The sequence below is a fragment of the Alligator sinensis genome, unplaced genomic scaffold (genome assembly GCF_000455745.1).
Source record: "Alligator sinensis unplaced genomic scaffold, ASM45574v1 scaffold5_1, whole genome shotgun sequence".
In the NCBI taxonomy this organism is placed as follows: domain Eukaryota; kingdom Metazoa; phylum Chordata; order Crocodylia; family Alligatoridae; genus Alligator; species Alligator sinensis.
This window is the reverse complement of record NW_005842213.1, coordinates 1,646,169-1,658,178: the sequence shown is the minus strand read 5'-3', so window position 1 is coordinate 1,658,178 and position 12,010 is coordinate 1,646,169. Positions and strand designations below refer to the sequence as shown.

At 44.5% G+C, this 12,010-nt stretch overlaps 1 protein-coding gene across 1 annotated transcript in view; it reads left to right on the top strand.

Moving 5' to 3' along the window:
* MOB2 (MOB kinase activator 2) overlaps positions 1–12,010 on the top strand; it is a 252,972-nt gene that overhangs the window by 37,290 nt on the left and 203,672 nt on the right. Inside the window, exon 2 of the mRNA XM_025207908.1 lies at positions 9,220–9,286. Within this exon, the coding sequence (XP_025063693.1) occupies positions 9,220–9,286 (67 nt within the window). The remainder of the gene's footprint in view (positions 1–9,219; positions 9,287–12,010) is intronic.

Here is a 12,010-nt window from a genome sequence, read left to right as displayed (position 1 = left end):
GGGAAAGAGGAATGCTTGTCTTACAAACCCTGTGTGCCAGCCATGCTGGGGAAAATGGACAGTAGGACAATGATGATGACTGGATCTCTGTGGAAGATATCAAGAGTCAAAGAGCTTTGCCTTTTTGTGCAGTCCTCCCTCTGAGAAGACCAGGTTCTAACAGAGAGAAACATAATACACAGGAGAATGGTTGAGGTGTGAGTCCATGTAAATATCTCATTACATTAGTTATAACCATCTCCCCATTTCCTTGAGCTCCCTGTCTTCATCTATCTTACTCACTCATTGTCAAGAATTGATTGTCTAAGCCCTTTGATGGCAAAGGTCATCTTTTCATGATGTGTGTATACAGAGCCTGGTGAAGAGTCACAAACCCGGAATGGTCACATACTGTCAAACAAATCATTGCTGCGGAGATCAACATTGGCAGCTTTTATGAAGGAATGGGCTTTCACTAGGGTTTAGAAATAGAAGAGATAAGTTATTGGTGTCAGTCACTGAGGGAGCATCATTCTCTTGGAACATCTCATCATCTTCTGGGCTTCTCACTGGACAGGAAAATGTGACATACCTGGCCTCACTAGGGCAGGGGTTCCCAATGTGTAGGGGTGGCATGAAAAGAATTATAGTTGTAACTGGTAGTGCTTGAAGGGTGTTGTAGCCATGGTGGTCCAGGAAATATGCAGATGGCAAAGATTATTGTGCGTTGTATCTTCTATTGGACAAACTTCATGGTTAGGATAGACTGAGCTACTGGACTGCATTCAAAAGCTTGTTTAAGTCTATCCCAACCATGCAGCTGATTCAATAAAAGATAATCACCCAAACAATCCTTGGCTCTTACAGTTGTAATAATCATTTTAGCTCCCATAAAACCTATACCATACAAAAAATATGCTACTGTTTTTCAGTGAATCCAACACTAAGGTTTCAGGATATTGCAAGATATACTATAAACAATTAATGCCATAGGGCACGTATACAGTATATGCAAGCAGCAAGGCTGCTCTGATGTGTTATAATTCTGGCACATCAGAGAAGACTTGATTAATTGAGTCTGCTGGAGCATGGTAATTACTGTGCTCCAGCAGACTCTGGCACCTCGTGTAACAGCGTCCCTGCACTTAAAAATGGTGGTGGGGGCTCTTTAACTAAAGCTCGTTGAATGAGTTTTAGTTAAAGTGCCCCCGCTGCCGTTTTTAAGCATGGGGATGCTGATACACAAAATGCTCTGGGCGCTTTAATTAGAGCCACTCTAATTAAAGCATCCTCCCCATTCCCGGAGCATGTGTATAAATGCCCATAGATGTCAATATTCATGAGTCTATTGTGTTGGTTATTCTTCTTTGTCATTTGCCATGTATTTTCCTTGTTACTAGCAGGAAAAAAAATAACAAATTGTGCATGACAAACCCTTTGTATTAAGAGCCATCTATGGATTAAAATATGTGTCAGATGACTGGACACCCTACTCCTGGTACAATGCACCCCACAGTAAAATTGGATAGATTTCATCCTTAAGCACCCTGCCAAAAATACTTTTTACAAAGGGTAACAAGAAAACATAATTCAAATGAAGGACACCTGTTCTCCAATGTTTTCAGATAATGACTGGATCAAGTGTCTGCATAAAGGATAATTATCTTCTGCAGATGATTTGATCCAGTATTTTAAATATTGTAAAAATGTTCCCATCCAAACCTCACACTAGAATATATGAGATTTCACTGGAAAGAGCGGTGCGGGGGGCACTTTTCCTATCCATTGGTTATTTACCAATGGGAGGAAAAAAAGAAAGAACAAGCTAATGTGATAAAGAACAATATTTTACTTGACAACAAAACAAGAAGATTTGGTCTCTTCTGCCTAGGTCATGCTGCCTTACATGGAGGTTATTTGCAATATGGACGTTTACTAGGGGAAGAGGCAAATAAAGGGTCTAGATCGTGTTAAAAGAATTCCCAACAGATTTCTATGAGGAGTTATGCCTAAGAACTGATGGCATAGTATGGCTCTCAATGCAAAAGAAATTTCACCCCCTCTCCCAAGGAAACAGAGAAATAAAACTACCTCTGTGACATGCATTCTTATGCTTGCTTTTATTAAACCACCCTTGCAATTTATTTTTAGCTTAAGGATGATGTCCTTCGATTGCTGCTGTCAGCTGAGCATTTATAACCACTGGCAACTCAGTCATTCCCTTTGAATCTGAGTGGAGAGCACTCGGGTCAAGTGAATCTGGAGTTAGAGATGCTCAACAGCAGGGTCTTTGTGAGATCCTTCCCACATTCAGACAACCTCTGTCTTGAAGCACAGGAGGGTGTGTCACCTGCAGGCTGGGAGAAACAGATGATCTGTGTCCCTTGAGATGTACCCACTCAGGACTATTCAGAATATAGGTGATGGGAGAAGTAGAAATTCTAGTCATCTCCTAAGCACCTTGCACAATCCAGACTCCATTCACATACAATGCTGAATCCAGATGCCACCCAGGGCTGGACCACACACAGTTTTTGCACTGGTTTACTAATGATTATGATGATTCATTTTATTGCATGTTTGTATTTGCAATAGTATCTAGAGCATCACTCACTGACAAAAACTCCCCCCAGCCTTGAATGTAGTATCTCAAGCAACAGGCTACCTAACTCCCAGTCTCACCAAAGGACCAGTCCTCACAATAGCCCCAGATGCCTTCTGTGCCCCAAATCAATACAGACTACTTTATCACTGGACCTAATTACACAGATTATAAATTATAACATCTGAGGTTCATTCACTTGCAACTCTACCAATGTCATATATACCATCACCTGCTCACAGTTCCCTGCTGCTGTCTGCCTTTGACAGACAGGGTGATCCCGACATGAAAGAATGAACGAACAGTGATCTGACATCAGCTGAAGAAAGACACAGAGGCCTGTGACAGAGCACTTGAACCTCCCTGCACACTCCATTGCTGACCTAAGAGTGACTGTTCTTAGATAGCAAACCTTTAAAAACCAATATGAATGGAAAATTGCAGGACAAGAAATCATCCACAGACTGGATTGCATTAAGTACAGTTTAAACAGGGACTATGGATTCTTATCCTGTTACCTAGATTGGCTTTCGTGACTCCTTTGTTCCTATCAGTTTACTGCTTGCATGTTTGCTTCTCCCAGCACTTAACCCTTCCCTCCTCCCCTCTTCTGCTTTTATATTCAAATTTCTGTCTCTTTATACAGAGCTTTGTGCATATATTTTATAGCATCTGATGAAGTGAGCTTTGGTCCATGACAGTTTGTACTAAAAATCTACTTTGGCTAATCTATAGGGTTCATCTCTTCCTTGCCTTCTACTAAGAAGTATCAGGTACTGTACAAACACTGAACAAAAAGGTGGTCCCTGCTCTAAAGAGCTGGCAACCCTTCACACAACTCTAAAGAGTTGGCAACCCTGCTTTACCTCTCTGATTTAACTTTTATCTTTCTAATTTCTACCTATTTACATTCTCACCGGCACCCTGCCACACTTTTAGCTTCTCTCATTTCTTGGAATCTCAGAACAGCAGAGACTCCCTGTGCCTGAATAAGGGTAACTGTGCCTGAAAGCTTGCCAAGAACCTTTTTCCAACTACTCAGTTGGTCTAATAAAAGATATCACATCTACTCAAAGAACTTTGCCTGCCCAACCCTACATATAAACCCAGAGACAATGGGTAGATTCAGACAAACAGGGAAGCATAAGGAAACAGTCAGACAATAATCTGTGCAACCTAAACCAATATAAACACTTTTAAAATTGATACACATCTCCCAACTAGATGTTTGAACCAATTTATCTACGCCTGTTATATCAAAACAGTGTATAAATCAGACTTCAGAGTTGATGGTGCAGAAATCCATGAAATTAACAACCTTCTTTTTGGTTGCAGTTGTATAGGTAACAATAATGAATGGCCATTCTTAGGCTTCAGAATTATTGCTTCCCTTAAAATGGATAGGACAGTTAACATCCTCAAGAGGTGTGGTTCCAGGCTGTCTTCAGAGTTAGTCAGAGAGCGCTGTCCCTGTTTTTGTCTGATTTACATTTGGGAGGTTATCTTTGCAACCAGAAGGACTGGTTGCAAAATCTCCAGCATGTTAAATAAAAGATTCTGGAGCACAAGATGCAGCCAGTAAGGGGAAGTATTAGCTTGCCCTGTGGGCTGCTCAAACCTAGTGGCCCTTTACAGGGCTGTGGCAATCTTCCCTGCTGGTCTAAGACAGGCACTGTTTGGATGACTAGCCCCTTATGATAGAAATTTGGAAGGAGTTTTGAAATCTTGAAATCTTTGTTTCAATGGACCATACCTTGTGTATGGTAAGGATTTGGAAGAAGGTTTAAAATATAGCTCCTCTGATGAAATAATTCAACTATAGTTCTGGGAATGTGATCTCAGCACTTGATAACCCACCAGCATTAATTTCTGGACCATCACAGCTACAATATTACTCTTACATACCATATTATATCATATATTAGCATATATTATATGCATGATATATGTTATTTTACTGTATATTATATACAGTATACAATGTATTATATATTGGAAGCTTGATTCTGTTTTACCACTGAGCTGTTAAACATCAGATTGTTTGCCCTGGCTCTGGATGGTTCAGTCATTAAGTAATTAACTAGTAACCTGGGATGGTTATTATTCCATAGCGGTTATTAAAATATACATATATCATGAAATATATATGTATATACGCATGCATGTAGGTATGTGTGCGTATATATATGTATATATGCATGTGTATATGTATATATGTGCATGCATGCATGAATGTATATTATGGCATCCATTCATCAGTGAGTGATGGTGGATATTGCAGCTATTCTACTGACTGGTGGCACATTTTCTCTTGTGGCTTTAAAGACCAATGTTCGACTTGCAGATCCTGCCACAGTGGTCACAGGTGTATATGCCATTAGGGGCTACTGTACTGACAGGCTGGTTCCTTTGGTCACATTTTTTTGTTGTAATTTGAGTGACCATTTCTCATCATGATGTTGGACTCCATGATTAAGAAGGGAACACCACTTTGTCCTGTCTCATGCTAATGCCTCCCAAAGGTTTGGGTCAATTCCAAAAGTCATCATATTCTGCTTGCAGACATCTTTGAAGTGCAGTTTTGGGTGCCCTGCTTTTCTCTCTCCACCTGCAATTTTCCCATACAATTTGAAATTTGCAAAGATAGCCAAGCCAACATAGGTGCCACTGTTTGAGTAGCGCAGTGATGGTTGGCAGGTTGGCTTTGGCAATGACTTCTGTGTTGGTGAATCTGTCTTGCCACTTGATGTCAAGGATGTGCTCTAAACAGCGTAGATGGAAGCTGTTCAGCTTCTTTTCTTGATATGCATATGTAGCCCAGGTGTACACGGGTATGTACTCCCTTCTCCAATTGAAGGGGATTGTTAGCTGGCAGGTGTGCTATGGATGAAACTGCAGACTACTCACAGGTTCCCTCTGCCCCAAAGGAATGAGGCCAGGACAATCTGGAACGTAACTATACACAAATTTATTATTATCTACACAAGTGGGTAAAATATAAACATAAATGTAAACATATGTATATATATATATGTGTATATAAGTATATATTCAGATATATAACTATAAACCTTATGTTCTATAATGGGTTACCACCACCGGGGTTTCAGGTAAGTGACAGGTAAACACAGGTAAGTAATAGCAAGAGATCCCAGTGGATCCCCCAGGCAGGGTTATAGACTCTATTAAACTACCAATTCACAAACACAGAAATACACAAAATATAAGGCACAATATTGCAAAATGTAAGGCACTCTCTCACAAAATAGAAGATGCATCAGCCTTAGACTAAACTTAACTCTTTAAGCCCCAGGGTCACAGGCTGATGCTGGGGCATTGGCTGTGCTCCAGCATCCAGTAAGGGGGGTGAGAATTTTGGGTCCCTGGCAGGGATGCCACACAAAATAGCCCACCTGGGAGGGCCTGGCTGGGGTGTTCCTTCCCGTGTGGAAAAGACCCTTTTCTTACGTGGTAACTCAAGGCTCTGAGGGGGTCCCGTGCAGGCGGGGGGAGTCAGCGTACTCTTGGTCCTGCTGTTCCTCACTTGTGAGGAGGCCTCTGGGGCCAATGGCTCCCCTTGGGCTGCTGCCCGCTGTGGGCCCTGGGCTCTGTCGTGTGCACGTCGGACTGGCGTGGGGAGTCTTTGAGGCTCTTCTGGGCACTGGCTCCACCTGCTGAGCAGCTCTTCTGAGCTCTTCTTATGCCCCGCTCTCTCCTCCGTCCCCTGACGAATCTGCCGCATGCAGGGCACGTTGCTTCTTTTATACCTTTTGGAGGCTCTGCCCCTGGATTGCAAACGGACCAATCGGGTTGAAGCAAAGTGCAGGCTTCAACCAGGTTCGGGGCTTTTCACCTCACCCCAGGTAGGGGCAAGGCAAGCCCCTCCCAGCAGTTACCTGATTGGTGGGCGTGTTCCACCAATAACAGTGCAGATTCTCCAAGCCCAGACGTGCCGGGCTGTTATCGGTAAATACGCCACAAGTATGTTGACCATGTCTCACTGCTTATGTATAAGGACACTGAGGATGAGGATGCAGGCTTTGTATACAAACAGCTTAGTTTTGATTATGAGTTTTGTTTTGTTCCAGACTCATTTGGAGAGTGTACTGAAAGTGGTAGTTGCCTTTCCAATGTGCACATTTAGCTCTTCATCTAGTGATAGGTTGTTGCTCACTGTGGATCTTAGGTAGCAGAATTTGCTTACTGCCTTGAGAGGTGTGTTGCCAAGGCTGATAGATGGTGACTGGCAAACACCTTACCCTAGGACCATAGTCTTCTTGATGCCACTGCTCAGGGCAAACATAATGCAAGCAAGAGAGAGGCAATTCATAAGTTTTTATAGTTGGCCTTGAGTGTAGCATCATCAGCAAAAAGGAGCTCCCTAACAAGTATGTGCCTCACTTTTGTCTTGGCTTTTTGATGTAATAGATTATAGAGTTTGCCATCTGATCTTGTGTGAAGGTATACACTTTCCTCCAAGCCACCAAACGCATAGTGCAGCAGCATAGAAAAGAAGATCCCAAAGAGTGTAGGCACCAGAACCCAACCCTGCTTCATTCCACTCTTCATCTCAAACCTGTCAAAGTTTGATCCATTAAACTGAACTGTGGCCTGCATGTTTTCATGGAAGGAGTGTATCATGCTGAGTAATGTTGAGGGACATCCAATCTTTATCAGGACCTTGAACAAAGCTCTGCTGATAGTGTCAAAAGCTCTTGTCAGGTCAACAAATGTTACATACAGTGGCTTATTTTGTTCTCTGCATTTTTCTTCCAGTTGGCTTAAGGAAAATATCATGTACACTGTTGATCTCTTTGCTCTGAATCCACACTGTGATTCCGGGCAGACATAGTTAGCAATCTGTTGCAAGCATTTCAAGATGACTAGCAAAAGCCTTGCCTATGATGCTGAGGAGACAGATGCTCCTATAGTTGTTGCAGTCACCCTTGTTCTTGTAGACAGTGACGATGTTCGCATCATGTGTGTCCTGGGGTTCTTGACCTTCCTTCCAGCATCGCACTAGGAGTTGATGAAGATGTGGCAGCAGGCTAGATTTCCTGCACTTGAGAATCTCAGCTGGGATGCCATCCTCCCCTGGTGCTTTTCTGCTTCCTAGAGTCTATGGCTTTGCTCAGTTCTTCGGCTGTAGGTTCTTTGTCTAGCTGCACCAGTACACGTAGAGTTGGGAGTTGATCCAGTGCCTCTTCTGAACTGTCTGGTTCATGGGAGTAAACCCCTAACGTTCAACCCAGTGTGACATCTGCTTGTTCTTGTCAGTGATTGTTACTTTGCCATCTTGAGACTTGAGGGGGGCAACTTTCATGACAGTTGAGCCAATAGTTTTCTTCAGACCATCATACATAACTCGCATGTTTCCTGCATCTAAGGCAAACTGTATCTCTTGATATAGTTTGTCCAGTACCGGTTTGTGCAGCATCTGGCTGTTTTCTGTACCATTGCCCTGGCATGGTTCAGCTTAGTCTTAGAACTTTCTTTTGGATTAGGGTTGTGTTTCAGGTAGGCTGTGTTCTTGGTTTCAACAAGTGGTAGCATCTCTTCTGAGTGTGCCTCAAACTAGTCTTTATTTGACAATTTCCTTTTTCCAAATACTTCAGTGGCTCTTTCCTGGATGACCGCTGTTAGTCCACTCCAAGTTCCTTCAGCATTTGCAGTTGTTGCTTTTGTAAACATAGCTAGCTCAAAGGTCCTTTAAAAGTTGAGGCACTTGCTTTGGACTTCGGTGCTGTGTAATCTTGGCTGACTCTTATGTTTGGCTCTGTGCAGCTGCATTGGTATCACTTTCACTTTGCAGACAATAAAAGAGTGGCCTGTGTCACAATATGCACTGTGATAATTGTGGGTGTGTAGTACACTGGGCAGGTCTTTCTTCCTGGTGATCAAGAGGTCTAATTGATGCCAGTGGCCAGATTGTGGCTGTCTCCGTGATATTTTTTGATGCTCTTTGCCCACAAAGTAGGTGTTAGTGATACACAGGTAGTTTAACGTGCAGAGTTTGAGAAGACGTTGGCCATTTTTATTCATTTTTCCAATGCCTGATGTCCTAGGCAGGTTGGCCAAGATTTGTGATCTTGCGCCTACTCAAGCATTAAAATGCTCTAGGAGGAGAAGCTGCTCATTTCATGGTAGGTAGCTCAAAGGCTTGGTGGGAGCGTTGTAGAAGCCATCTTTATCATCTGAACCTGCCTGTAAAGTTGGTGCATAGGTGCTAATGATGTTAAAACCGTCAATTGACAGTAGTTGGACTGCGATGATGTGATCTGATGTTTTAGTGGGAGTGTCAATGGTTTTGACCAACCTGTTGCAAACTGCAAATCTGACCCAGTGTTGGCAAATATCTTTTGAACTCCTGCCTTCCCAGAAAAAGGTGTGGATGGCCTCACAAATAGAGCCTGAGTTGGCCAATCTTGCCTCCTGCTAGTGTTCAATGTCAATGTTAAGTTTTTGCAGCTCTCGATCAATCAGTGGTGTCTTCCAGACATTGTCTGTCATCTGTAAATTGTCATTCATGCCAGGACATATGGTCCTGACATTCCGACTTCCCAGCCGGAAGGTTTTAAGGTTTATTTTCTTGTTGCCTGTTACTTCATTTGCTGTCTGTTTTTCAATTTTTGGTCTAGCTGCATGCACCAAACGAGGCAGGAAGACCATGGTGGGTCAGCAGCTTACTGGGCTGCCCAGCTTCAGGTAGGTGGTAGCTGACCAGTGGAACACAATTGGTTCCTCCCACCCACAAATTGACCCATGGTGCTCTACTGTACACCAGTGGAGTTGAGCTTATAACCTGTAACTGCCACCTTCCATGTTGTGTCCATGCAAGTAGCAAAGATAGAGTGTCCTCTCCATTCAGTTTTGGCTGTGATGGCATGGGCAGTCGATATGTAGATGCTTGAGTTGCCCATATATCAAAGTCCTCTTCTCGGCCTAGCTGGTTAATCCCAAAGGAAAGACAGAAGCCAGTATAATTGGAGCCAGCTTGACTGCAGGAGCTGCTGGTATGAAGAAGATCTTCAATCTACCCACCTTTTGGGGCTCCACTCCTAGACTGGATGCCAACCAAGGCTGGAGAGCCCAGTCCACCATGCCTTTAGGTGGCATTTCCTCCAACAGCGGTAAGGACTACCAGCACTGTACGTAGACTCCTGGTGGCCCCAGGCAAACTTTTAGTACTGGCCCCCCCCTTGCCAGATATAATGATAATAATAATAACAAAATTACCATTTTCAGGCCCCCTTCCTGTCCAGGCCCTGGGCAGCCACCTGGTTCACCCATGCCCATGTCTGGCCCTGAGGACCACTACTTCCCTCTAGGTTGCTCCTCCGCCTAAAGCCTTTTGCACCATAAAGGTTGCTGGGCTATTTCCCGCCACCCAACTCTTGGCATTGACAGCTGAAGCTAGTACTGTCTACTGTCACAACAGTAGCAGACCTGGCGTGCTCTGACTTGATGTCTATATGTTAGGTTAGACTACTGCATGAATGTATGTGCATATATATATATGTATATGTGTATATATGTGTGCCTGCATATATGAGCTAAACAAAAGAAAGTGCTCTCAGGGAGGCCAGAAGAAACACTTCAAGAACTCCCTCAAGTCATCTTTGAAACATTTTAACATTGACCTGAAGTCCTGGGAAGATCTGGCTCATGATTGTTCCACCTGGTGAAGCTGGAGGTACCGTCTATGAAGAGAGAACTGCTGAGGCAAAGCAGAAGTGCAAACAGTGCAAATCTCCCAACAGCAGCACATCTGCTGTTGATCAAGCAACCCTTGCTTAGAGTGCCACAGACAGTTCAAAGCACAAATTGTCCTGATCAGCCATTCTTGTGTTCACATAAACCAAACCAGCCAGTGATGTCATGGTCATCATCACTCCTGCACTCCTGCCACCCGACCCTGGTCCCTGCTGGCCCTGGTCCCGGGCACTGGCCCGGGCTCCATGCTCACACCCCCTGCCTGCTCCCCCACCCGCCCCTTCTTGCCCCTGCTGCTGCCACTGCTCCTCCCAGCTGGCTCCAGCACTATGTACCGGAGTGCATCCCACGCTCCTGCCGCCCATCCTTGGGCCCCCGCTGACACTCACTATCTCACTTTACGATGCTGCCACCGCTACCACCACTTCTACCCACCACCATGCGCAGAGTTATAGTGAAACGTGCTGAGCACTAAGTGAAACCAGGTAGGCATTGTAAGCGAGTGCTGTAGTAAAACCATGGTAAGAAAAACTACGTTAAGCGGGAGTTGCCCATGTATGTGTGTATATATGCATGTATGGGCGTATGTATATCTACGTGTGTGCATACATGTGTGTGTATCTATCTATCTATCTATCTATCTATCTATCTGTGTTTATATATGGGCATATATGTGTCTATACATGTGTGTATATGTATGTATGGGTGTGTGTGTATATGTATGGATGTATATATGCATATGTATGTGTATGTGTGGATGTGTATGTATACATATATATGTATGTATGTATGTGTGTGAATATATGTATGTGTATATGCATGTGCGGGTGCATATGTATGTATACATATGTGTGCGTACATGTGCATGTATATATGTGTGTATACATGTACATGTGTAAATATGCCTATGCATGTGTGTGTAGCTGCATATATATATAATGTATATGTGTGTATATATATTTGTGTGTGTGTGTGTGTGTATTTATAAATATATATATGCACACTAGCCAACTGCCCGTCAAAAATGGGTGTAGGGCTGGGGACAGAGGCCTGTGTCCGGCCCCCACCCCCCCCTGCTTCCCCATCCACTGGGTCCGTTCCCCTCCTGCCCCTGCTTCTGGTCTGGTGCTGTTCCCCTCCCCTGTCTGGGTCCACCACCCCCGGGTACACCTGTCCCCCATCCTGGGGCGGTGCACTCCCCTGTCAAGGCGGTGCTCTGCCCCGCCATGTTCGGGCTGAACACTCTTGGAGCACTCTGATTGGTCATTTCCGTCAGCCACTCACAGTGCGAATAAAGCGTTATGGACAGACAGACTAAGGTTTTTATAACATTAGAATATGTGTGTATAGATATAGACATGTACACACCGACGTGCATGTATATATGTGCATGTGCTGCATTTCATAAGATCACGACCACTCATAACCAGCACCCAGCAATAACCACCACGGGCCATTAGCGTGCTAACTCCATCGCCCACCGCCAGCGCAGGCACCCAACGGCCCAGCCCGCGCCTGCGCGCACAGAACCTTCCCCCCTCTCCCCCACCGCCCGTGCCTCAGGCCTCCTCCGGCGCCAACTACACTTCCCACACTGCCCCGCGGGCCGGCACAGCCGCTTCCGGAGCGGAGGGGGCGGGGCTTCGCGTATGTTTACTTCCGGCCAGCTTGCCTGTGTGTTAGTGTGTGTGCGCGCGAGCGCGAGGGGGCAGCCGG